The sequence below is a fragment of the Lutra lutra genome, chromosome 4 (assembly GCF_902655055.1).
Source record: "Lutra lutra chromosome 4, mLutLut1.2, whole genome shotgun sequence".
NCBI classification, from domain to species: domain Eukaryota; kingdom Metazoa; phylum Chordata; class Mammalia; order Carnivora; family Mustelidae; genus Lutra; species Lutra lutra.
This window is the reverse complement of record NC_062281.1, coordinates 169,820,550-169,848,160: the sequence shown is the minus strand read 5'-3', so window position 1 is coordinate 169,848,160 and position 27,611 is coordinate 169,820,550. Positions and strand designations below refer to the sequence as shown.

Below are 27,611 nucleotides of genomic sequence, written 5' to 3'. Positions count from 1 at the left end.
CACCACCTGTGGCTTCTGCAGGTAAGAAGTGAAGCTGTCATCCAGAGGAAGCACCACAAGTTCCTCTGGTGATTTATCTTTCTGTATGCAATTGCCATGCCTTAGGCGCACTAAGGACAGCTTCCCTGGCCCTCACGTTCCAGAACTATGTCTGCCTCCACTCTTGCCACAGTGTCAGGAGCCTGAGTGGTCCTGGTGGTTGGCTCCATCTCAGGCAATGACCAGCTCAGCTCCGTTTCTCTCTTGCCTTCTGCCATTCTGGATATTCCCTCCCTGGGACTCAATGGACCTTGACCTCTAGATGTTGGCCGGCCCTGAGCCTGCCAGTTACTCAGTCCAGGATGAACATGTGGTGGAGGGCTAATGCTTCTTCCTGAAGCAATTAGGGCAGCCCTGGCCTGAGAGATTTTACATGGATCTTAATTAGACTTGGCCTCCTGCCAGGAGAAGTAAATCATCTGGTCTTGGGAAGGGAAAGTGGCACAGCATGCGTGCCTCCCACGTATCCTATTCATTTAAGGCTCTGCCCGGCCACTGAGGGCGAAGTGGAGATGGATGTCATGGTGCATCATGCTGGGGGGAGGCCGGTTCTTTAGAAGACAAGAACACTTGAGTGGCAGAGTAAGACTCTGTGGGGGAAAGGGTACACATCAAGCAAACCGTTTCCTTGGGATGCACTGCCACATGGGATAAGCCCACACCACACAAAGGTAGCAAGAGAACAACAGACACCCACCTGCTCCACATGGGGCCTAGCTGCGTGTTCCCTGTCGTGGCCTGGCTTACTGGGCCTCTGAGGTTACAATTTCCAGGGTGCCGGGCAGAGGAGAACTGGCTAAACTGGGCCTCAACTGCCTTTCCCACCTATTGCCAACTCCCAAGGCCGAGTGCATCCCGGGAAGCTCTGAAGTTTCGTGATGGCTCGCAGATGGGCATCTGTGGGCTGCGGGTGTCCACTGCAAAGCTACGATGGAAAGCAGCAATAGGCGTGCCCCCTCAGTGACTCTGGTGCTTGAACCTATGGCCCAGGATGCTTTGGACAGTTGCCATAAGGCAGAAGAAAATGGAAAACGTCCAGTTTAAAAGGCAGAATCTATTTTGTTGAAAACATGTGTATGTGTGTGCCTTGCAGACACGGTACTCCTTGAGGGAGGCTTGTGTAGTTCGTTACAACACAGACAGGGATGGGAGGTAACTGCTCACTTGGTCGAAAACGAGCAGCATCATTCTGCTCCCTGGGGCCTCCGCAGGGTGCCACAGGGGGCGGGGTGGGGGTGCCAGGCCAGCGCAGCTAGAACCCATCCATCATGGCCAGCAGATCGTCCCCCTTGCTGGCACTCTGCTTCGGCTGCTCCGTGACCTCAAACTCCCCCATGATGCGAGCCAGCTCCTCGTTCCTTTGCCGGTCCTATTGGAGAAGTGAGAGGGCAAGGCCGAGAAGGGGGTGTGTCAGCATGGCTGCTTCTCTGAGCTTATGGTGTTGAAATTTGCCCCGCCATTGTGATGCGTGTCAGGATAGGGACTCTGGGTACATGCTGCTGAGGGACGGAGGGAGGGCCTGGGATATTCAAGGTTAGTCCGAGATGAGGATGGGACTGACCCCTGGCTTTTGTAATCGCTGGCACCCACCTGAGTAGCTTGTATGTTGATAACCTCGTAGGATAACTCTTCTGGCCTGGTGAGCGCAGCTTGTCTGCAGGAGGCGGTAGAGAAGTGGGTCAAAGGTTAGAGTTTTCTCTTTGCCAGCGTGGCACACCGGCATCTGATCTTTTGGCAGCCTGTTTTTTTTTTTTGTTGTTTGTTTGTTTTTTGCCTCACCTTCTGCCGCTTCCCTTCAGCTTTCTGCCCTTTCCCAAGCAGTGCAGCCTATGCTCCAGAAAGTCAGGTCCTTATCTGTCTCTGTGCCTTTGCATGTACTGAACTGGGCTGAGAATGTTTTTCCCCCTTCCTCTGCTTGGCAAACTCCAAGACCAAGCCCGGATGCCAGCTCCCTCTATCTGCCCATGCAAAGTCAATCACTGTGTCCTCCATTAGCACATTTATGACACGACACTGAACTAACTCATGTCTGGTACATTCTCTTCCTACCCTGCGAGCTTCTGAGGACAGGCTCTAGGTCTTACACTCCCATCTTCGTGTCCCTGGCACTTAACCATAGTACCTGTCACACAGAAGTGCACAAAAGTTAGTTCAATGGGTACGGAACTAGAATCGCCCAGTTCTGTATTGGGTTGTGAGGAGGATCACGTGAGATAATGGTGCAAAAGTGTTCTATAAACGGTAAATCTCTGTGTAAATCTGGGTGGGTTACTATCCTTATTGGTTTTGGGGGAGACTACCTTATCCCAAAGATATCATGCTCTGACTCTCCTCTGGTTTCTTAACAGATTTTTCTTACTATGATTATCTTGACTTCCAATATTTCTTGTTCAGCTATGTTTTGCTAAGTAAAATCTTAGAACTATTTCTTGAAAGAATCTAGAAGGTTCAGACTATTTAATACTGGTGGGTTCTTCTTTAGGTGATTGAATTTGCTGGGTTTTCCTCTGTGACCTTTACATCTATGTTTATAAATAATACTGGTTTATAATGGCCATTTTTTTGGTTCTTATCACACTTAGGATTTTTAGAAATGCCTTGGAAGAAACAGGTTTAAAACATACTCCTCCTCTTCATCCGTGGTGAAGAGATTCAACCGGAATCCTGGCTCAGGGCCACTGGGTTTCTTAATCTCCATCCCTCCCATCATCCTGGCCAAGAAATTCAGCTCTTCTTTAGCAAGAGGGTTTGGAGCAATGATTTCCTGCTGAAACAATTTCATGATTTTAGCCACATGAAGGTAATCACATTTCCTGCTGAGACCCCAGATACCCACCGCAGTATTACAGAACCAGGCAAAACAGTAACTTTCAATTGTCCTGGGAAGAACTGTGTCCAAATAAATCGTAGAAAACAGGCTTAACCCAAACAAACAATCCACATCAGAAGCAGAAGGACTTTTAGCAAGGCAGCAAACCAGAGATTCTCACACTTTCAAGATGAGTGGAGGGCCCCAGGCATGCCCGTTCTCCTCAGACAACCTTCCTCCTTGAAGGAGAAGAACATTGCTTCCTCTTCTATCAGTCTAGTTCCCGGGGCATTTACCAGGAGCCTCAGCCAATGCCCCAGGGCCAAGGGCACTCCTTTCATAGGAGCTACCACACTGCCCTCAGGTGGTCACTGTGGTGAACACACCCCAGACCCATTCCCTCCTCCTGCTGTCTGGCCTTGCTCAACCCTCACCCCTCCTTCCAAGCCCGCTCCTCTAACCCAGCTGCCCCCTGCTCTGCCTCCTCCGCTGTCCTTTTTTTTTGGTCATTCTGCCGCCAGTTATCCAAAGTAGAGTTCTCCTCTCCCTTCTTCCTCACTGGGGATAAACCCCTCTGCATCTTGCCTAAATGGCAAAGTCCAAATCGCTTAAGCCTCTTTCAAATCGGGCCCTAGACCAGGGTCCTGGTTTAGGCGAGTCTCTGGCCACCTCCCTCAGTTGCATTATGATCTAGCCAAGCGGGAGAGATGCTGCTTCCCCGCTTCCCCCAAATACCGCTCTGCTCTTTTGTCCCTTGGTGCCCTTGCTTATACTAACACCTTGGTCTGCCTGCCCATTTCTCCTTCGAAGTCACCTTTGCGTCCCTGGGTTCCCAGCCCATAGAAGTTGTTCAATAAATGTTTGCCAAAGAGCTGGGTATTTCCTGACCTGTCCTAGAGCTAGCTAGTAGCTACTTCTGCGAGATTTTATAAAGATGGAATTCAGAGAATCCAAAATCCCACTTGAACTTCGCTGCCACGGCATTATATAGAGTAGCCCTGCATTATGGAGGCTTGCTGCGATGATCAGGAGACACGGGAGCACGGACTTAGCATCTGCAGACCCAGGGGCCTGGGTACAAATGCTATTTCACCCGGCCTGGTGTGTGTTTCCTGCTTAATTATGGTGGCTGAGCCGAGCCTAAAATCACCTAATTAGTCAGATCACTGGAAGTCTTCATGAGAAACTACAATTAAAAACCTTTGTACTTGTAAGGCCAAACTGAGAAGATTGTAAACAATGAGAGTGAGGGAAACGCTGGCTAGCTTTGAAGTCTAGCGTTTCCACTCTTCTCCCCGTCCAGATTTTTATGTTGAGAAATAAGCTCTGAAATTGAAGAAGGAAGGCAGCAGCTCACCTGTGTCCGGGAAGCTAAGTTTTTGGATGCTCCAGACATGTGGGTTTCCACGGGCCGGTTCATACTATACCTGGTATCAACAGAAAACTGTGAAAACATCGTCCAGCCCTTTCACACCTACTTCCTTCTAACTCATAAATGTAGTGTGTAACTTTCATTTTTTTTTAAGATTTTAATTATTTGAGAGAGAGAGAGCATGAGAGGAGAGAGGTCAGTGGGAGAAGCAGACTCCCTGCTGAGCAGGGAGCCCGATGTGGGACTCGATCCCAGGATTCCAGAATCATGACCTGAGCTGAAGGCAGTTGCCTAACCAACTGAGCCACCCAGGCGCCCCTGTAACTTTCATTTTGAGACGTTAAAAGGCATCCAGAGGGGCGCCTGGGTGTCTCGGTTGTTAGGTGCCTGCCTTCGGCTCAGGTCATGATCCCAGGGTCCTGGGATTGAGCCCTGCATCGGGCTCCCTGCTCAGCAGGAAGCCTGCTTCTCCCTCTCCTACTACCCTTGCTTATGTTCCCTCTCTCCCTGTGTGTCTCTGTCAAATGAATGGATAAAATCTTAAAAAAAAAAAAAGTATCCAGAAATGTGCTGGGAGTACAGAATATAATGAAGTGGGTGTCAGCCACTCAGTTTCATGCTTTCCCAAAGAAAAGTACCCGCGAAGCTGTGTGGAAATGGCTCTTCTGGGAAAGGGATGTATACTACCGCAGAGCACGGGAACACTATGTGACGGTCTCGCCTTTCTGACCTCCCCTGGGACACGGGTTTGGGCTAGTTCTCTTCCATGGCCATTTATTATCTTTTATCTCTTCAGCTTCATGAGCTGCCTTATGTTTGGAAATGTTAGGCGCCCTTTGAAAATGTCAGCGCTCTGCATGCATTGTATCTGAGGGGAAACGATTTCACTTGTCAGTAGGGATTTTCATAGCGGAAGTCAAGTTGCTTTTTTAAGTGAAGTGACCTCCCTTGGACTTGAACTCATTCAGGGAGGAAGAATTTGCTTACATATTAGTTCCCAGTTTCAGGACGCGGTCTCCATAAAGTTCAAAAGAACCTTCTTTTGGTGCGGTGACATAGTGCCCACCATGCTTGAATTCTACCCTCTTCACTTCTTTGCCCTTGTCGGTGAATATTCTACAATACAAATATTACATGATGGAATGTTCTCCAAGCTTGGGGAGTCCTGGAGGCTTCTTTATTCTTGGTACTATGGGACAAAAAGGAATTCATGCACTCCTTCAAGATAAAGATGTTGGCTGAAGCAATAACAGTGGTAATACAGTAAAAATAATATTTACCAAGTGCACGTTATGTGCTGGGTGCTGTGTGAGCACTTCAGAGTATTACTATCTTATCCACACTCACAGCAACCATTTAACAGATGAGGAAGTGAATCCTGAAGAACTGGGTGGTTGGCCTCAAGTGTCCGCTGGGCGGCACCGCGGGGCATGAGAACCTGACCTTCTAACTGCCACGCTTTACTGAAGGAAGCGGGGGACCGAGCAGGGTGGCACTCTCTTGGCGGCCCACATGTTGGTTTCCTGGCACCCCAAACATTGGTCTGACAATTACAATTGAGAATTCACCTGATGAGTCCAGGAACTTCAGTTCCCCAGGGAACAGGTCCGGACACCGGCAACACAAAGCGACCATTAGAATTCTGCACTTTGTCCTTTAGAAATATGGATACCTGGGGAAACAAATACACTTGTCATTTTTCTTGGTATGTTTTCCTAGACACAAGCACTCTGAGGAAGGGAAGTATATAACGGCTTGGGGATGTTACCTAGGGAGTTTATAACAATGAGAGGGAAAGTGGGGTGCCTGGGTGGCTCAGTGGGTTGAGCCTCTGCCTTTGGCTCAGGTCATGGTCTCAGGGTCCTGGGATCGAGCCCTGCATAGGGCTCTCTGCTCGGCAGGGAGGCTGCTTCCCCCTCTCTCTGTCTGCCTCTCTGCCTACTTGTGATCTCTCTGTCAGGTGAATGAATAAAATCTTAAAAACAAAAAACAAACAACAACAACGAGAGGGAAAGACTCAGCATAATCAGCCCTGAAGAGTTACAGTGTTGTACAAACAGATCTTTTGAAGTGTGTAGCAAGGCTTCCAGGTGTCCTGTATTACCCCATTTTAGAGATGAGGAAGCTGAAGCTCCCCGAGTGAGGGGACTTGCCCAAAGAGAACAGTAAGAGGGCTACGATTCAAAACGAAGTCCACACCCATTCCTCGGTTCCCTCCTGAACTTCCCATACAGCTCCGAGGCAGGAGCCATCAGAGCCTCCATTTTATGGATGTGGAATTGGCAGCTCAGACAGAGGTTGACACACTTCCTCGAGGATTCCCCAGCTCATAAGGGGCAGAGCCAAGGATTCAACCCTGGTGTTCTGACTCTGGAACCCAATCTTTTGGCCATGTGCTGGACTGGTGGGAAGGGGCTGGAGCACGTGGGTCTGGTTGGCATTAGTGCCTGAAGGTTTTCTGTGTGACTGAAAACACCACATTATACGAATGTCTACTTCCTGGTTTGTGTGCCCCCCCCCTTTTTTTTAAGTAATCGCTATATCTTTACCCAACATGGGTCTTCAAGCTCAAAACCCGGAGATCAAGAGTCTCATGCTCTACCGACTGAGCCAGCTGGGCGCGCCCTGGTTTGCACACTTTGTGTTGACGTCAGGGTCAGATTAAATCCCACAAAGGCTGTAGCAGTTAATCAGTTCATTGGATCTTAGCTTCCTCATCTGTAAAAGGAGATAAATTTGAAGACCCCTTCAAACTCTAAAATGCTACAAGATTGTATTCATAATATCCTCAAAAGCAAGCATCTGTTGCATGCGAACAAGTAATGTGAAGTGGCTGGCTCTGGGTTTTGGGTAGGTTACACAACCTCTCTGTGCATTGGTTTTCTCTTTGCTAAACTAGGGGTAATAATTCTATTATTTTTCAATAATTATAATTCTATTATTCAATTATTATAATTCAAATATTATTCAGTTCTATTCAATGGGCAAGTGCTACCAGCTAAATCAGATAATGCAAAGGCAGTTATCAGAGAGTCTGATGCACAGTAGGTGCTCCATGCATGGTAGTTAATACGCTCAGTATTACAGTCTAATTGGACACAGGACCCGAGCATAAAATGGGGAAAAGGGAGAGTATAAAGCAGGAGATGCTGGGTAGCATGTGCTTACTTAAGTACCCCACTAAGGAGAATGACCACAGGCATGGGGGTGGGTAGGTCGACTGTGGGTTTGGAGGTGGGCCTAGAGGAAGGTGGGTGTGAAGACATTTTAGAAGCAGAGATGGGAGGGCACAGGGCATGTTTTTTTGGGGGGGAATGTGTAAACTGGTTTGATTGGAGGGTTTGGCTGGATGACTGTTAAGGAATTTTTAAACTTTGAGATTCTGTGACCAAGGGATGTGAATACGAGCATGGAGAAAGAAATTTTGGAGGAGTGGGAATGTATAAGTATGTGCTGGACTTTCTGTGAGCCTGATTGCAGCAATGTTGACTATGTCACAGCAGGTCTGAAATGAACACGCTTCTGTCCAGTGTGTGGCTGCGTTCGACCCAACAACCTGCCCTTGGCTGGATGGGACTGTTGGGTCTGTCCGCTTGCCCAGCCCCTCTGCTGGCCCTCAGCTGTAAGTGTAACTGTCCCCTGTCCTTCTCCTCTCACTCTACCCTTTTGCCCCCAGCTGATCCCATCTATTCCCAGTGTTCACCTCTGTGCTGACGGCTCCCAGATCTTGAGCTGCCACTTAGCTTTCTTCTCTGGGCACTGGATGCCTCTATCCCATTGCCTATTACATGTGCCCACCGACAGCTTCCATGGGATGCACCTCAAACTCACCCTGCTCAGAACAGGGTCATCAATTGTTTTCCCAAACCCGATCCTCCTCTGGTGTTCCCAATCCTCGTGGATGATACCGCCTGGGCACCACGCCAGCAATCTGCACTCCCCTGCCCCCTGCCTTCCCATGTCTATTTGGTCATCAAGCCCTGCTTCCCCAGTGATCACACCTTGTATCTGGTCCCTCTCCTCCACCCTGTCCCTAGGGCAGACCTTTGTCACCTTTGGCTTGGCTGCTGCAAGTGCCTCCTACCTAGCTGGGCTTCCTGCCTCCCCCTCACCTGGCTGGGATCCTTCTCCAATCGGCTGCTGAAGACACTCTTCTAAACTTCTATCTGACCTTGTCCCTCTCCTGCTTCGTGGCCTCCTACTGCCTGCCAGATAATGCCCCGTTGGCCCTTGTTCTTCTCTGTAGCCACGTTCTTCCTTGACTCTTATGTTCCAGCCACACCCAAACGCCTGCAGCCTTCTGCTCCCCCGCCGCACCCCCACCCGCCGAACCACCAAATACGCAAGACCGGAGCCTCCCGCCTGTATTGAGATGGTGTCCTCCACCAAGGGTGTCCATTTAACCCCTCCCCGTACTTCCCATGGGCCTGTGAAAATCCATTTTTTAAAAAAGATAGCAGATCCTCTATGAAGACTTTTCATTTTCTTTCTTTCTTTTTTTTTTTTAATTTATTTAAGTAATCTCTGTACCGAACATGGGGCTTGAACTCACAACCCAGAGATCAAGAGTTGCACACCCCACTGACTGAGCCAGCCAGGCGCCCTGACTTTTGATTCTCTTTAGTAGAACTGACCACCCTCTCCTTTGTGATCTCTCTCTTCATATTCTTCTGTTTTAAAATCAAACGTCTGGGGGCGCCTGGGAGGCTCAGTCAGTTAAACGGCGGCCTTCAGCTCAGGTCATGATCCCAGGGTCCTGGGATCGAGCCCTGTATTGGGCTGCCTGCTCAGTGGGGAGACTGCTTTCCCCTCTCTCCATGCCTGCTGCTCTGCCTACTTGTGGTCTCTCTCTCTGTCAAATAAATAAATAAAATGTCTGTAAGGTGCTTGTGCCTTTTCCCCCTCTCTAATGAGTTCTTGAGGGTAGGAAGCACGTTTCCTACCGAAAGAGGAAACGCAGGTGGGGCCTGAGTGGGGCTGAGGCGTGTCCCTGAGTGTTCGCGTTCCCCAGGGTGGCAGCAGGGCTCTGGTGGCCAGGAGGACATTGAGCCAGGGATGTGAATGCTCCGGGAATGCGGGTGAGCAGCTTGGCAACTTCAGCAGTGCGTGAAGAGTGCAGGGCTTTGCACGGTGTTGTGGTTGCTGGTCTGGCCTCACTAGAGGAGGGCCGCACTGCTGAGGGCAGGAGAACCATGATGGGAAAGTGGGGGTGGGGGTGGAGGGGAGAGGTGGCAGAATGCGACCCTGCTTCTCACACCCTACCCGTGGATGAGGGAGAAGGAGCAGCCTCCACAAGGGGCCAGAAGACTTCAAAGGCCACCTCTATGCTGTAGGCTGATAATCCCTCCTCTGGGCTCTTGATCTGCATATTCAGTTGCTCACTTGACATTGCTATTTGGATGCCTAATTGGCAAATCAAACTTAGATAGAATTAATTAATTTGTCTACTCAAATATACTTTCCTCAGTCCTTCCCTCTCTCGGTGGCATGAGGCAGCAGCAGCTGCTCAAGCCAGAAACATGGCAGTCATCCTTCATTCTTCTTTTCCTTCCTCCCCATGTTCAATTTCTCATAAAGTCTCACTGCTCTTGCCTGGAAGGGATACCCCAGAGGTGACGACCTCTCGCTGTCTCCACTGGCAGCACCTACGCCAAGAATTCTCATTTTTGTGATTTCTATAAGTGTCCTCACTGCTGTCCCACCTCTGCCCCTGTCCTGTGCAGTTCATCTTCCAGAACACAGATCAGACGTTACCACTGACTTAGGGTGCCTGAAATGTTTTCTTTTTTTTTTTTTTGTTTTCTTTACTCTTAGAACAGACGCCTCCCTAGGGCATAAAGCCAAGCCAGTCTGGTTATGGCTGACGTTTGGTCTGATTAGTTAGTGCCCCTCTGCACACTACACCTGTGACGGCACACCCCTCCTTGCCTAGACGGGCTTCACTCATGCTGGCTTCCTCTCTAAGGAACACATCGTGCTTTTTCCATCTCAGGGCCTTTGAATGTGCTGTCCCTTCCATTTAGATGTGCTTCCCTGAGATTTTTGTTAGTTACATTCTCAACTAAAATGTCTGTCCTCAGAAAGGCTGCCCTTGGCTTGACTTTGACTCTCTCATCTAAGGATGCACGGTCACCTACAGGAGCTACTAGTCAAGTGTGACTATTAAAATTAAGCTAAATGAGGGACGCCTGGGTGGCTCAGATGGTTGAGCGTCTGCCTTCGGCTCAGGTCATGATCCCAGGGTCCTGGAATTGAGTCCTGAAGTGGGCTCCCTGCTCAGTGGGGAGTCTGCTTCTCCCTCTGCTTGTGTGGGCCCTGTCTCTGACAAATAAATAAATAAAATCTTAAAAAAAATTAAGCTAAATTAAAAATTCATTTTCTCAGTCACACTAGCCATATCTCAAGTGCTCGATAGCCACATGTGGCTGGTGGCTATCATACTGGACAGCACAGATCTAGAACCTCCATCATGACAGATGTGCTATTGGATAGCACTGGTCTCATATGACATCCCACCCTGTTGCCCTTTATAACTTTCCCTTATCTTGCCATCTTCCTAAGGTTATCAGAACAAGAACCTGACTTCCTTATCCTCCTTGCCTCTTCCTACTAGCACAGAACCCCGTTAGGCAGGGCCTCGGTCCTGTTCACTTTCGTATCTCTAACACTGAAAACAGTGCGCTCCATAAACATGCGTTAGACCGACGAGTTTTACAGGGATGAGCTATTTCCAAGGGGAGTGGATCACGGAGGGGAGGGATAGGGAACATTCTATAAAGAGGCGAAGACAGAATGCTGTTTTCTAATGACTGAAACCACGGGGAGCACCCGAGGGAAGGAAGCATGAGTGGGAATGAGAGGACAGGAGAGGGTGGCTGAGCTGAGGAGGCTGCCCTTTTGGAGGCAACGCTGGAAGAACTCTGGAGGGCCAAGGGGGTCGGGGATTGGGATGGTTGTAAAGAACGGCTCAGGAGTCCGCGTGGAAGTGGACTGCGGTTCCACAGGAAGTGGAACTGGCCAGCCCTGAGTGCAGGTCAGGCCCTCGAGCACACTCAGACTACTTCTCGTTGTTTCTCCATACCACAGAAAGCTCTGGATATCAGGATGAGGCGTTTTGTATTTGCTTTGGTTAAACAGTGAGCAAGGGAGTATTAGATCAGACCTGTGTTTTCTTGATTTAGTCAGTAAGTTTTACAAACAAATCTAAAGACTATCAAGGCTGTTTTGAAAACAGAAAATCCTCACCGGCAATCACAAATTGTGGCTGAACAGAAATACCATTCAGGACCAGACTCGGAAGACCAGCTGAGTGTCACGGAGCAGTGGCTGAATATTGTCAGGAGACGTGATTCCTGTTTTTTTTCATGAACATTCTGATGTTTCATTGCTTGCCTATTTAGCAAATAAAGCTTAATGTATTTTGTAGTTTAATATACTTTACTGATTTCGTTATAAGCTTATTATTAGGAGTGTCTTTTTATTATAACAAATTTTTTTCTTGTCAAAACTGCGAAATCAATACGGCTGCTCACATCACCATAATCCATAAAACAATGTCCAAATAGGCCCTGTTTAGATAAGAATCTGATGCAAAGCTTTCAATATTTTAAAGTAATACAAAACATAATGTTATTTGTACTTTCATATTTTTTATTTTAATCGATGACTATTAGAGATCTTAATTTATATTGGTGTTATTATTCCTCGAGCCATAGCAAATAAAATTATTCATGAGGGTTAAACATAAAATTGGCCTCCGAGTTGGAATCTATTTGTCTTCCCTGGTCCATGGAAGGGAAATAATGATCAGGCACTAAGGACATCCTATTGCTTCTTTTTTTTGAATTTTATTGTGTGAATACATTACACCTACACAAGTACAAGATTCCAAAGGTTCAAAGGGTATACAGTGGAACATAAGTCTCTGTGCTATTCCCACCCTCCATGCAGTTCTCCACAACCAGGAGGTAACCACTGGGACCAGTTTCTGGAAGGAAGCACTCTGTACTGTACACATATGAGCAAATACACACGTATTACACACACCGCTTCAGCTGTGTGCTCGCAGTAAGGCATCATCAGATGAAGAAGGTAACACTCAAGAGAGGTGATCTGCCCAAGGTCACGGAGCTGTGTTGGAGCTGGGATTTAGAGGCAAGGATGCCTCACTCCAGAGCCTCGGCTCCTTTTGCCTTATCACCCATCCTTCCCTCAGCAGTGTGTTAAGTTATGGAGAGGATCAAAGTCCTATCCAAGAGAGATAGGCACCACATTCAAAAGCTCCACAATGTGTTTTTAAAAGGTGTAGAGCTGTCCTGAGTAGGCCTGACAGGGTCAGGAGGCAGCGTCAGTTGGGAGCAATAGCCAACAAGCAGAAGGGGCCATGAGCCAGGCAGGAAGGGAAAGGAGGATGTATAACCTGAAAAGGCAGCCTCGGGAGGCCTTTAGATGAGGGTCAGAGAAGGGGAATCGAAGGTGATGCTCTGCTTTAGAGCTGACTGAGTGAAGAAGTGGTGGGGCCCTCAACAGAAACTGGGACATTGGAAGTGGGGCAGGACTGGAATTTTGGAGACGAGTTTTGCTACAGACCTTACGCTGTAGTAGGTGGAGACGTGGGTCTAGGTGGCAGAGCTGGAGCAAGGGGAAGGTGTAGGTGACACTCCAAAGTCTTAGGTGAAGGTGAAGGAAAGGGGGGAAGAAGGGGTGAGGGGCATAGAGCCGGGGGGGGGGGGTAGGGCAAGGCCAGGACGGTCTGGTGTCAGGAGAGTCCTGGTAAGGTGGGTTTCATGGGGTGGGACAGCAGCCTCCTGACAGCGTCAGATACTGGAGAGGTTAAGGATGCGAGTGGTTTGAGAAAAGGCTTTATTATTAATATCAGACTGGTAGCCTTGAAAACACATTTCCTCTGGAGAAGAGAATAAATCATATTTTCAAGGAACACATCAAGGAACTGGGAAGGAAGGGCAGTATCATTGCCTTCCTTGGTGGACTGAAAAACTGCTGAGCTTTCTTATCAGGAAGTTTGTCACTATGGAGCCAAACACAGAGGAATCACTAATGGGCAACCTCAGCCCTCTTCCGCCTGATCACTTGGCACCCTGTCTCCCTCGGGTGGCGGTGGCAGGGGGCTCCCGGGGTCGCCCAGTCACTCACCCGGATGTGCAGGTCCTGGAAGAAGATGAGGAGCGTCTGCCGAATCAGCTGGAACTCCCCGTCTGAGAGTCCTCCGTATCTCTGCCAGAGGCAAAGCAGAGAGACACTTCACTTCCAGAAGTGAGGTGAGAAGTGCAGACACGCGGTGCTAGGCGGGCACTTGGGCGCGGGGGCAAGAGAAGCTGGCAGGGGGCTCGGCTGCTGGGGTGAGCAGGGAGGCCCAAGAGCCTGAGAGCCCGAGAGCCAGACCCCATCAGGCCCCGCCTGAGCAGGGGACAATTCACCTTTCCTCTTCCCCAAAGATCTGGAGGGACCCTTCCCCAACATTTAGCAGAACGTCCACGGTCAACTGCCTTTTAGAAAAGTCAGGAGGACACGGCCATGCTCTGTGTCGTTGCTTTCCCGACGTGGAAGGAGACAGCGAGAGGGCCTCAGATGGGAATGCCTATTACGTGACCCAAATGGATACGTGCAGAATTTTGGAATTTTTCGGGAGAGTGGCAGGCTTTGCCACCCCTCATCCTGTTCTGTCTGTCATAGAATCTGGCTGTTTTTTAACAAGGGAACGAGAACAAGAACGGGGCTGAGCGGTGAGGAACCGGCGACCCGCTTACGTCAGTCAGCTGTTGGAATGTCTCCTCCACCTGCTGCAGGATGGCTGGGGAGTCTTGGATGAAACCCTTGATGGCATCTAAATGATTGAAAGTGACCAGCAACACATCCTTGGGGCGGGGACACAGCAGTACTTGGTATTTGAAAGCCATAGTCATCAGGTCATAGAGCTGAACAAAATACACAGAAATAGACATCAGCGCCGTCACACATGCTTTCAGGCAGCATTTACGGAAAATCCGTTCTGGGCATCTCCTGGAGCTCAGGCGACCATGTCGGTGATCACTCAGATGGAGAGCGGAAAGGAGATGGTGAATAATGAAGCCAGGACGACAGGTATAAACCAGGGCATTCTCAGGAAAACCAGGATTTCTGGTCAGCTTATGCGTGCCACTGATGGAACACGATAGGAACAGCACTGGCAGCCGCGGGGCCCTGGACTGCGTCCTGGCCTCAGAGAGAGCAAGTTCAAAAACCAGGCCTCTGCTGCCACAGCTGATGTGCTGTGGATGGCCTTGGCCTCGTCCCTTTGCCTCTCTGAGCCTGACTTTTCTCATCTGTAAAAAAATACTCCCCCGGGCACCTGGGTGTCTCAGTCGGTTAAGCAGCCAACTCTAGATTTCACTTCAGGTCATGATCTCACGGTTGTGGAATAGACACCCACATTGGGCTCCACGCTGGAGACTTTTCTCTCTTCTTCTCCCTCCCCTACTTCGAGCTCGCTCTCTTTCTCTCTCTCAACTAAATAAATATGTAAGTAAATACAATCTTAAAAAATACTCCCTAATTTCCTGTTGTTGTTAAATAGCCGAGAGGAGTCAAGGAGAGAGTAGGTGTGCAAGTGGCAAGTGTGAACTCTGACAACCATGTAAGAACAACTGTAAGTGATGAACAACACCTAATGAGATATCAACAAGCCCCACGTGTGGTCTGACCATCCACCGATGATCAGAGGCGAGACACTGGTGAGGACCAACGTGGTCAAGATAGGTTTTGTGGAAGCAGAAGGCTGAGTCATAGGCTCACACTAACTGAGGGAGGGGAGAGGCATTCCAGGCGAGGGGAACAGTGCGCAGGGGGGTCTAGAGGCAGCAACGAGTGTGCCATTTTCCTGGGAGAATGAGGAGAACAGCCCGATTAGAGAGGGCAGTTCGTGTTGGGGTCAGTAGGAAACACAGTTGGATAAGTATGGCAAGGTTAGAATACTAAAGGTTCTAGAGAGACAGGCAAAATAATTTAGACTAGACATGGTGGGGATTAGGGGAGCTACTGAAGTTTTCCGAGCTGTCACGATGGAAGTGGTAATTAAGCTAGATTAGGGAGTCTGGCAGTGATGAGAAGGGATGGAAGGGAGACTGGAAGTGGGGAGATTAGCTAGTAGCTGGCTCCTGATAGGTGCGCAATAACATCTAGGGACTATAAGAATGAAAAAAACTTTGCTGGAATAATCCCGACATAAGGCCTAGAATAAAGATGGCGGGCATGGAACAAGCCATGAAAAGAAGTGGGTGTGACTCTTCGAAGGAACTGGCTAAGTAGGTTTGGGGCCGAAGAGGACGGCTGTCCGAAACAATCACAGTGTTTTCTACCTGGTGCCTGGGAGAAGGCTGACGCTGACAGTGGCAGGGCAGTCTGGGGGTTGGGGGCGGAAGGAACCAGTCTGGGAGAGAAGCTCTGAGCATGACCAATGCAGGAGAGAGACTAATTACACCCATGGAGTGTAGTGCTGGGCACACCCACATACATCACCTTGTTTCGTCCCATTCACTCACATGGGACTCTATGATGAAGATGTTAGCCCCAGTTTAAAAATGAAGAGACTTGCTTAATTTCACATAGCTGGTAATAAGTGGCAGGGTGAGCTTTGAACTCAGGACTTTCAGATCCTAGCACTTGCTAGAATTTTCTACATGATCCCATTTCTCCAACATGCAGCTAAACATTTAATTTAGAAAGCCGAATAGCCGGGAATACCCTGGGGCGTGTGTGGTGGGAATGTAGAATACTGAAGATATAGACGTGGGACTCTCTGTTGTCATTATCACACGTTAAGCCCCTGTGGTGGATAGGACACCATGAGAGGAATAAAGGATAAAACCAGGTAGAAGATAAAGAAATGAAAATTCAGAGTTATTCAGTAAATTGAGTCTACAGCTAGCAACTGGTAAGGCTAAGACTTGAATCCAGGTTTTTGATTCCAAATTCTGTGTCCTTTCTCCATGGAAACCTAAACCTTCTTAAAGGCAGAAGGAGAAGAGCGAGCAGTGCAGGGATGATTAACATTGACTGAACATCTATTATGTGCCAGGCCTACGTGTGTTATGTTTTCTCACTTACCCCTCCTGAAACTGATGAAAAAGCCATTATTATCCCCATTTTATAGATGAGAAAATGGAGGCTCAAGGAAATAAAGTAACTTTCCAGAAGTAAGTGAGAGGAGGTAAGGGCACAGTTAAAGGGAGACGGCTCTCTGAGGTTAGCCTGGCAGGAAGAAAGCACAGGTTTTGTATAAAGCTTAAAACTCACTCAGTCCTCAGGGTTTACACAAATTCACATAATGGAGGAGCTAAAAAATGAATTCTTTAAAAATTGTTATTATTGGGCGTCTGGGTGGCTCAGTGGGTTAAGCCTCTGCCTTCGGCTCAGGTCATGGTCTCAGGGTCCTGGGATCGAGTCCGTCATCGGGCTCTCTGCTCAGCGGGAAGCCTTCTTCCCCACCTCCTCTGCCTGCCTCCTCTGCCTACTTGTGATCTCTCTGTCAAATGAATAAATAAAATCTTTTAAAAAATTGTTGTTATTATTGCTATTATTAAAAGTAACTGAAGTTCATATTTGATTCAGATTTCATTAGTTTTCCCCTAATGTCCTATTTCTGTTCCAGGACCCCCGTTACATTTAGTCATCAGGTCTCCTTAAGCCTCGCTTGGCTGTGACAATTTCTCTGTTTTTGTTTTTGGTGGCCTTGAGAGTTTTAAGTATTGGCCAGGTACTTATAACATGACCTCCAAATGTTATCTGTTTGATTTTATTTATTTGACATAGAGAGAGAGAGAGAGAGCTCACAAGCAGGGGTAGCAGCAGAGGGAGAGGGAGAAGTAGGCTCGCCGCTGAGCAGGACACCCCGTGCAGGGCTCAATCCCAGGACCCTGGGATCATGACCGGAGCTGAAGGCAGCTGCTTAATGGACTGAGCCACCTAGGCGCCCCATCTGTCTGATGTTTTTCTCACAATCAGAATGGAGTGTAGGTTTTTGGGAGGAAGACCACGGAGGTAGAGTGCTATCCTCATCACACTGCATCAGGGTACACAAGACCAACATCACTTATCACCATTGACCTTGTTGTGTTTGTCATTTTCCCACTGTAAGTCAGCTATTCTCTGCCCTTTCCATACTGCCCCTTTGGAAGGAAGTCACTGAGTATAGTCCCCATACAGGGAGGGGGGGTATCTATATTCCGAATTTTTGAATATTTTTGAATAGAAGATTTGTCTATTCTCTGCCATTATTTATTTGGAATTATTATTTTAAAAAAATCAGAGTGCCCCAATAATTTGTTTCCCAAAGAAACAAATATGTTCAGGGGCGCCTGGGTGGCTCAGTCGGTTGAGCATCTGCCTTTGGCTTGGGTCATAATCCCGGGGTCCTGGGACTGAGCCCTGCATTGGGCTCCTTGCTCAGCGGGAAGCCTGTTTCTCCCTCTCCCTCTGCCTGCCACTCCCCCTGCTAGTGCTCACTCTCTGTCAAATAAATGAAAGAAATCTTAAAAAAAGAAAAAAAGAAACATATGTTCATGTTCCTTTTTTTTTTTTTTTTAAAGATTTTATCCATTCATTTGAGAGAGAGTGACTGCGAGAGAGCACGAGCCCCTCGTGGGAGGGAGAAGCAGACTCCCTACTGAGCAGGAAGCCTGACAAGGGGCTAGATCCCAGGACCCCAGGATCATGACCCAAGCCAAAGGCTTGGGCACCCATCCAATGAGCCACCTAGGCGCCCCAATATGTTCATGTGCTAAGTAAAGACTAAGCAGTTTTGATTTGGCTTTACAAATGCCTTGTTTCCTCATCACAGAGCTGTCATTTATTAAGAATGAAGCAGAATTAAAGTTTTTAGGGATAGGCACTTGCATTGGGTTGAGGAGTGTGTTCTTAAATATGGGTCTGAATGCCAGCTCCCTCTTTGGGCGGGCAGAATGACACGATCATCAGAGGGGGTGGGATGGATGACTTGAGGTCCTTTCTAACTCCGGAACTCAATACCAACAACTGATATTTACACATATCTTTTCTTGGCAAGGCACCATAGCTTATCTCCTCTCATTAGACCCAATCTGTGCTCATGCACCAAAGATACAAGAAATGCAACAACAGGACAGAGGCAGTGGTCTGCTCACCTTATCCATGCTGGCCTGGTTCAGTCTCATAATGGAGGCATGAGCCAGGCGGTCGTAGACAGTCCTCAGGGCCTTCTTGGAGTAGAGCTCTTGGGGTTTGAATAACTCTTCCATAAACTTTCGATTGAACATGGTTGAGATGATGTCATTCAGAACTGTAGAGACAAGAGAGGAAATAGCTGAGCAAGGTACCAGAGGCAGATTTATTCAGGAAATGCTGTCTGTGTATGAATGGAATGCAGGAGCTGGGTCTATGCAGAGTGGGGATGCTGATGTGCTGGTGAGATCTGCTCCCTCGGGAGAAACCACACAGGCGTCCCAGTAGAAAGCAGGGTCCAGAATGCTTTATGAGACTGTCTCCGAGCAAACAGAAATGTGACAATGTACGAATGTGTTGTGCTTCAGTGGTTACAAACCACTGTTATACGTATGTTTTCTCACTTGATAAGGGAGATGTTTCTTTAAAAAGGATTCCTAAAGGGCGCCTGGGTGGCTCAGTGGGTTAAAAGCCTCTGCCTTTGGCTCGGGTCATGATCTCAGGGTCCTGGGATCGAGGCCCGCATCGGGCTCTCTGCTAGGCGGGGAACCTGCTTCCTCCTCTCTCTGCCTACTTGTGATCTCTCTCTCTCTCTCTCTGTCAAATAAATAAATAAAATCTTAAAAAAAAAAAAGGATTCCTATGAACATTTTAGATTAGATCTCTTCCTTAAAATGAGAAACAGCAGAGCTCTTTTTTCAGTTTGTTTAGCTAATCTATAACTTTTTTTAAAAAAAGATTTTATTTATTTATTTGACAGAGACAGTGAGAGAAGGAACACAAGCAGGGGGAGTGGGAGAGGAGAAGCAGGCTTCCGGCTGAGCAGGAAGCCTGATTCGGGGCTTGATCCCAGGACCCTGGGATCATGACCTGAGCCCAAGGCAGATGTCTAATGACTGAGCCACCCAGGAGCCCCACTAATTTATAACGTTTTTACTTAAAATTAAATTTCACTAAAATGGGACCAATAATGGTAATTGACTTTTTTTTAAAGAACAAGCATTTTATGAAAATAGACGAGTCTACCCACTGGTTAGAGATGAAAACATTTTTAATGCTTCTACAAGACATATACTTCAGATTAGCACCATTTTAGAACGCCTTAATTTCTACTTTAGTCTATAATATTGATATTACACTGTGGTGATGTGTCTTATATTGTTGTTAAAACGGAAAATTTCCATCTGGTGAGAATAAAATCCAAAGGGATGTGCAAACCAAAGTGTCTATAATTCTAGTTTTTCATTCACTCATTCATTTCAATATTTTGTGCTACTTAAATAATATTAGCTGAAGGCCAGGAAAACCCTCTGGTATAAGAAATAGGAACAGGTATGTATGAATACAGATCATTTTTTTTTTAAAAGATTTTATTTATTTGACAGAGAGAGACACAGCAAGAGAGGGAACGCAAGCAGAGGGAGTGGGAAAGGGAGAAGCAGGCTTCCCAGCTGAGCTGGGAGCCTGATGAGGAGGTGGATCCCAAGACTCTGGGATCATGACCTGAGCCGAAGGCAGACGCTTAACGACTGAGCCACCCAGGTGCCCCTGAACACAGATTCTTCTTCTTCTTTTTTTTTTTTTTTTTAAGATTTTATTTATTTGACAGAGGGAGATCACAAGTAGGCAGAGAGACAGGCAGAGAGAGGAGGGGAATCAGGTTCCCTGCTAAGCAGAGAGCCTGATGCAGGGCTCAATTCCAGGACCCTGAGATCATGACCTGAGCTGAAGGCAGAGGCTTTAACCCACTGAGCCACCCAGGCGCCCTGGAACACAGATTATTCTTTTTTTTTTTTTTTTTTTAATTTATTTATTTGACAGACAGAGATCACAAGTAGGCAGAGAGGCAGGCAGAGAGAGAGGAGGAAGTAGGCTCCCTGCAGAGCAGAGAGCCCGATGTGGGGCTCGATCCCAGGACCTGGGATCATGACCTGAGCCCAAGGCAGAGGCTTTAACGCACTGAACCACCCAGGCGCCCCAGATTATTCTTAATTAAGCCAGATATATCCTGGCCTCAGGGTGACAGTATATGGATGCTGAATACTATGAATATACGTTCATAGTAATTAAAACTTGAAAGAAAACCGATGACTTACAATAATTTTACAAAATCAATTATTAAACATGATTGATTATCACTGAAGAATACAAATGCCCCTTTCTCTTGCCAAATGTTGCACCAGGTGATTGGTTGTGACCATGTATTTTAGAGACAGGGGGCAAGGTAGCTCATTCAGGTCATGGTTTCAGGCACCCTTTCCAGCTTTAAGTAATTGATAGAAGTACCCTGGGGGCCACGCCAGCATGGGGGGCCTGGCTAGGCCAGTTCATAGAGCATGCGACTCTTGATCATGGGGTTGTGTTTGAGCCCCATTTTGGGAGTAGAGCTTACTTTAAAAAAATCGTGGGGTGCCTGGGTGGCTCAGTTGGTTAAACATCTGACTCTTGATCTCAGCTCAGGTTTTGATCTCAGGGTAGTGAGTTCAATTTCCATGTTGGGCTCCTTGCTGGGTATGGAGCCTACTTACAAATAAAAATAAATAAATAAATAAACAAACAAATAAATAAATAATCCAGCTTTAAAAAAGAGATCTCAAAGAGCAATTTTGGGGGAAGGGGGAGCTGAGGGCTGGTTGCATTTAACTCTTACATGGAAGGGCTAGAGAGAGAGGAGGGAAGGGATCTCCCATATTTTGAGAAAAAAAGAACTAAATGACTGACTCCTTTCAGATGTGTTGAACTCACACTTGACCTTGGACTTTGAGGCTCTACCCTCTTTGTGAGGAAGAACCAAATCCATTACCAACACAGGGTATCTCTCACATCTGACAATGTGAACCCGTCGCAGCTTGCCCTTAATGTGCACTAACATTTCCCCAGTGTGGACAGCTTGGAGACTTAGGAACTTTTCTGGGTTTCTTCATGAATGGTCTTTTGGCTTAGAACTAAGCAAGCAGGGACCTGCAAGAAACTGGGTTTTCTACCTTTCTCTTACCATAGCCTGTATCAAGAGCAGAATTTACAAGCAAATAGGTACAAATGAAAAGCCACACGTGAGGCCTTGAGAGAAAGAATTTGAAGAACTTTCCATGGATTTATGTAGGGCAAACAGGTGTGCCCAAGAGGAAGAATTCCAGCTGCAGGATCACATCAGCTGATTCTGTCGATGCTTTCAGTTACTGCCATTTGCCTGGGTGCTGAGCCATTTCTCTAGGGTCTTTGAGTCCCTAGCAACATCTGTGAAAATAGCTAAGACCCAACTATATCAGTTCTAAAAGAAAGAAAATTGCAGGGGGATTGTTAGTCACTCTGGCAAAGTAAAAAGCAAAAGGAAGTCTTTCCCCCTGGGCAGAGAATAGGCTATACATCATTATGGCTCCTTGCACACTAACAACCAGAAAGTCTTCTTGTTGTTCAGAGTATAGCACACGCTGTCCCTGAGGGCTGAGCAGTGGATACAAATGACCCGGCAGAGGACATGGCAGTTTGATGATAGGGCCCTGGTACCCAGAACTCCCACCTCCAGAATTTAAGTCTTTGGAAAGAATATGGGGGCACAAATCGACAAGTTTATACCTCACACTCTGCTTTCTCTAGCACTTGGTTGAGGTGGGCCTAAATCCGTACCAGACATGAGATAAACACCAGCACCCAAAGTGGAACTGGCCACTACCCCTGCCCTAGAGAAGCAGCCCACGTTGTATTTAAGTTAAACCCGAGAAATGGGTTTAAGCAGACCTGTCAGTCAGTCTTGGTGTTAGTTTTTGGCACTTGCATGAGCTTTGCATAATTTCATGAGTCAGGAATGCATTAGGAGCCAGGTTGGGCGGGGGCGGAGACTAAGGGCAGGGAAGGAAGTAATTTTTCACAGGTGCATCAAAAGTGTTAGCAACTGAGTTCTTAACAGATCAGGTTGCTTGTCCCAGGTTCTGATTAGGAAGTCAGTTTCTGCTCATTATTTTGCAATGCCTAAGTTAAAATAAATTCCAATGATTCAATCATGTACACTAACAGCCTTCCTAATCCACACCTCTTGCTTGAAATTCCACCCTGCGTCAAGAGGTGGGTCAAAAATTACTCATAGGAAATGGTAAGACAAAAATATATCAAGCACTTCAGTTAGGTTTTTCTTTGACCCTGGCCTGTTGAAATAATTCTCTTGATGAAAGCTACCGAGTTTTAACCAACCACCTGTGCTATACATTTGTTTATTAGGAACATGCAATTTGGAACCGAGGGTAAAAGGGAGAAGCTACTACTTCTGGATGGTTACCATTTTTGAATCCTTACTATGTTCCAGGCACAGGGCTTAGAACTTTCCATGCATTCTCTCTTTTAAGCCCCAAGACAACTCTGAATTATTCTCCTTACTCTATGAAGGAGGAACATTGAGTCTTCGAGAGGTTAAAGTCCAAGGTCACTCAGCTGGTGGCGGAAGTGAAACTGGGATGGGGTGTTTGGTTTTAATGCTCATTCTCTTAGATACTACATGCGCCATCTCCTCAGCATACTTGGTATGCTGAGAGCACTGAGACTCAATAGGACGATGGCTGATGACATGCATCAGCTGCACCCAGGTGTCAAGTGATGGAAGGTCCCTGCAACATTTAAGGCGGAGAAAGGCTGAGGTTTTATTCTGAGGAACCGGCAAGTTTTTCTGGTTTGCCGCTAGTCGTGGCCAAAGGGGAAACTGAAGATTTGACACAAGGCCAGAGCGCATGCGCGTCCGGCAGCCGTGAAGCCGCCTGCTTCCATTTTCCTCTGTCGCTCTAGAGAGACCAGTGTGCGGAGGAGAACAGTTAAGGGAGGAGCACTGGCGTCGAAGCATAATTCTTTAGCTGTGCGATACTATCACAGAATTGTTTTAAGGACTACCAAGTAGGACAGCCGACCCAGAAGTGTGGCTGATGGCCTGCAGAACTTGGAACCGATGAGACAAATACCTCCTGTGCCATATGGTCCTTTGGACAAGTTGTGCTTGGTTTTCATCCTACATGCTATGCTGTATTTATTTAAGTGAGAGATTCCAACGTACAACCAGTCTCTTGGCTAAAGAGAAACTCACGCCTGTGTTTTTCCTTAGACATATTTAGAGTGGTCGCCCAGTCAGCCCAGGGATGAAGGACCCAGTGAGCCTGTGGATGCAGACTGAACGCATGCAGCCCAGAGATAGCATACCTCGTTTTCTGTCCACCTCTGTCCATTCATCTACATGAAGCATATAAAAAGAAAACACCGTTCATGAAGCAAGAACATTCTTTTCAAGGAGGCTTTAAAAATACCAATTCCAATGATCTGGTCAATGAAACTTCATTTTGCCTGTTTGCATTAATGTCTAATGTAAATACTCTCTGCCTTCCAGTTGAAACTTTGAAAAGGTTGATGGGTAAGTTAACAAGTTCCAAAAAGGCCCCGTGGGAGAGGAAACCCAGCACTAGCTCCCCTGGGGTTTATCTTGAAAGGCGAGAAGTCTCTAATGCTATGAGAATACACATCATTCAAAACAAGGTTTTACAAAGGCGCCTGGGTGGCACAGTCAGTGAAGCATCTGACGCAGGAGGACCGGGGCGGTGGTGCCTCAAGGGGCTCACGAACTCTAAGGGAACTTGGCTCCCCGTTGTTGACAAAGTGGAGCCGGCTGGCGAAAGCATGCCCAGGGTTCCCGCGCTCTTGCGGGCAATGACGCTCAGCTCCAGCAGAGGTCGCTGGAGTGCCGCGCGCTCCCTGCCCCGGTCCTCCTGAGGATCCAAGGGAATTTGATAAAGCATGTCCCGCTCTTTCTGTTATTTTTCCAGATGACTTGCTTATACCAAATTCACTTTAGTTGTATTTTGAGTGGGAGGAAGGCCCAACGCTATCCAGACCTGCTTGCTGAATTGAAGCTAGAAAAAGAAAAATAGAACTTCGCCACCATTTGGTTGCTCAGTCCTTCACTGCGATCTGCTCACATTGGAAAAATCATTTACTGGCTGTGTGTCTCAGCAACCCCTCTGTAAAATGAGGGATGTAAACAAAATGTAATAGGGTCTTATTGATGAGGATTTGTGAGAGGACTGGCGTGAGGCCAAGGCGGCTTTTATTATTCTTGCTATTGCTTAAAACGGGGACAACATTCAAATGCAACACTCCGAAGTTGCCCCACGGCGAGAGCACTTCCTTTCTGTTGAATGCTAAACTAGAGGCTCCGCCTTGGTGAAAAACTGTAGCATCTGCATTGGCCTTGTGGGAGCCGCAGGGCCTCCAGGAGACCAATTAGTTGTGTAAGAGAATGAAAACACCTAGAAGAAACATGATTTCCATTCACAGCATCAGCGGGGACTCATTGACTGTGGCTGGTGTTTTATGGGGCTCTGTGTACCAGCAACTGTCTCGGCGGCTCCTGTGGCTACACCAGCTCTCACTGGTGGGATAGAGGGGGTGATTCTCAGCTTTCTGAATCCTGCACCCTCCACCTTGTTTTCCGGCTGTCGTCTATAAGTCCCCATGAGCCAGTTACTTTCTGTCCTTTCTTTCATAAAATCAGTGGGTCCATTGGACAATTTTTTCAGAGCTCCCCCTTTCTTCCTGATCTCCCATCCCCCCATCCCCAAGGATTCTGATACAGTCCCCCCACGTATGGAACTATAGCGTAGCAGTTAAGGTCATACAGGCTAAGAGTATGAGTTCTGGAGCCTGATGACCTGGGTTCAAATTCTTTATTCTTCCTCTTACTATGTAACCCCAGGCAAATTAACTTTATTTTCCCCATCTGTAAAATGGGCATAGTATTACCTACATGATGGTACAGTTGTGGGGATTAAGGTCTTCAGAGAAGTCACCTAAACTGTGGAAGTAAGGAAGGGGTGTGTGAATGTGAATTACTAAAAACAGCTGAAACTCCTTAAAGCTGTATTTAGCAAACTCAGAAGAACTATAGCTCCTGAAGACAAAGGAAACCAGTCCCTTCATATTCACACGGTCTTGCCCAGACCGCCTCTTGAAAGCCAACACCTGCTACTCATTGTGTTAAACATGTTGAATACATGATCTCATTCAATTCTGACAACTTTGCTGTGAGCATGTGTGATGCCTGTTTTATGGAAAAAGAAACAGGCTTATAGAGGTAACTCTCCAAGGTCATACATCTAGTTAAAGGGCAAAGCTGGAATTGGAACCCAATTGTACGGCTGCAGAGAGTATGCTCTTAATTGATAATTTATACCATTTTTCAAGATGTAGACCGCCAGTGCAAGGACGACCTGTCAGCTCACTGGTGCCATTAGCCTGAATGCAATCACAGAACATATGTGCCAAGGAAAACAGAACCCTCTCGAGGAAGAAATGGCAACATCATATAAAACAGCCAATTTAGATCATCAGTTCAACAAACATTGACTGAATACCAATTTATTCTGGTCTAGGAGCTATGCTAGGTGCTGGAGTACAAAGATGAAGAAGATAATCACGAGCGGGGGAGACACCCACAGACCATTTCAGTATAACTTGGCCAGTGAGTGATAAGATAGGGAGAGGCATGCATGGGGTGCGATGGGAGTATTCTCAGACCCTTGCCTGGTGTGGGGAGGTTTCCTGAAGGAACTGATTCTCGAGCCGAATAATGCAGTATGGAAGAGGAACCATTAGCATAGACATGGGATCTTTGGGGTAGAATGGGGATTATTAGCACAGAAACGTGAATGAACATGTTTTAAATGTAGGCCTCCAAGCAGTTTGGTATTAAGATACAAAGTAGGAGGCAGGCAGTGGTGGAAGGTGGGACTGCAGAGGTGGAGACAGATCAGGTCAGCAGGGACCCAGAAATGTCCTGCCAGAGACTTGGTCTCCATCCAAACATCAGTGAAAGCTGACAAAGGGTTTTAAGTAGCAGGGCGTATGGACGGATTTGCATTTGAGAAAGCTCATGGGCAGCAGTGTGCAGAATGAATGGAGAGGGTATGCGATAGGGAGTTCTTTTTATCTCTTTGTGCATGGACTTGGACTCAATCACACAGACACAGTAGTGAGTGTCTGAATATGTATGCTTAACATCTGAATCTGTACGTTTAACATCAGTTGAGCATACGGATTGCTGGAGAGAATAAATTTTTAATCTAGGGTCATGTCAGTTACCTTTACACCAACTTATCTTTCTCTACCTTGAATTATATATTTCTTCTGCACTTAATCCCAGGAAACTTGGTGAAAGCAGTTGTTGGTTGAGAAGGAAGGAAAAGAAGAAAATGGTGGCAGAGAGTTCTGGGTGGCACTTCTCTGGAGATTAGATGTGGTGTATATGGATGACAGATTTTGCATTTTAGAAAGTCTCATATAATTATTTCCAGAACTGCCTTCTCTTCCAATCATTGTGAAGGGAATAACGCAACTTTCTTATGTTTTTTTTACATCCATTATTTCAGAATCCCACCTTTCTAGAAATAGCTTCTCAAATTAGCAAGACTGGCCTCAGCTCAAGGAGGACAGGATACAGAAGAAAGGAGAATCAGCACCTTTTGGGGTGCGGGGTGGTGGGGGAGAGGATGCTTGGACTAGCAGGGTGTTTCCCAGGTGATGGGCGCTTGGTCTCCTATATTTGGGAGGGACTGGTTGTCAAGAGAGACAGGGAAATCACCTCTCCAGTTTGAGGGGATGAGGAAATGGGGTGTGTGTGTGTGGGTGTCAGGTCCCTTAATAATAGACTCTAGCGCGGGTGTTAAATCCTTCTGCTCTGAAAATATCTTTTGGGGAATTTGACTCCTGAGGGGCCCTGAGCGGATGCTCTGTGGCTACAGGAGCGCGGCGTGCAGGGGTGTTGGTCAGTCTGTAGGGGGGCCTGGCTGTGGAAGTCCGGCTGTGCGCGCGGCGGCGGCGGCGGCGGCGAGGGGAACGGGCGGCGGGGCGTGGGGCTGGCTGTGCGGGCCGGGCGCCTCTCACCTTTGCGGGCCTTGTCTGCCGGGATATTCTGGGCCCGCAGCCGCTGGTCCAGGATGTAAAGCATCTCCCCGCCCAAGTTCAAGAAGAGCAGCGGTAGAGTCCGCAGCGACATGGTGCCAGATGCGGGCGGAAGAGGCGAAGGGCCACGGGGCTAGGTAGCTGGCGGCCTGGATGCCCGGCCTTTGGGTCCGGTCGCCTGGTTGCCAGGGCAACGCGGCGGCAAGGAAGACGCCAATCAGAGGGCCGTTTGTTGGAAGGCGCCGGGGGCGGACGCTGATTGGGCCGGCG

At 47.6% G+C, this 27,611-nt stretch overlaps 1 protein-coding gene across 1 annotated transcript; it reads right to left on the bottom strand.

Annotated features, from left to right (window-relative positions):
- Positions 1-1,075: 1,075 nt before the first annotated feature.
- Positions 1,076-27,538, bottom strand: OSCP1 (organic solute carrier partner 1). The gene is made up of 10 exons (XM_047728245.1): positions 27,324-27,538; positions 18,377-18,531; positions 13,988-14,155; positions 13,374-13,454; positions 5,789-5,892; positions 5,208-5,336; positions 4,206-4,275; positions 2,664-2,803; positions 1,630-1,693; positions 1,076-1,408 (listed from the first exon to the last, which is right to left on the bottom strand). Exons 1-10 carry the CDS (start codon positions 27,433-27,435, stop codon positions 1,292-1,294), a joined length of 1,140 nt encoding a protein of 379 aa, XP_047584201.1. The 5' UTR covers positions 27,436-27,538; the 3' UTR covers positions 1,076-1,291.
- Positions 27,539-27,611: the final 73 nt, after the last annotated feature.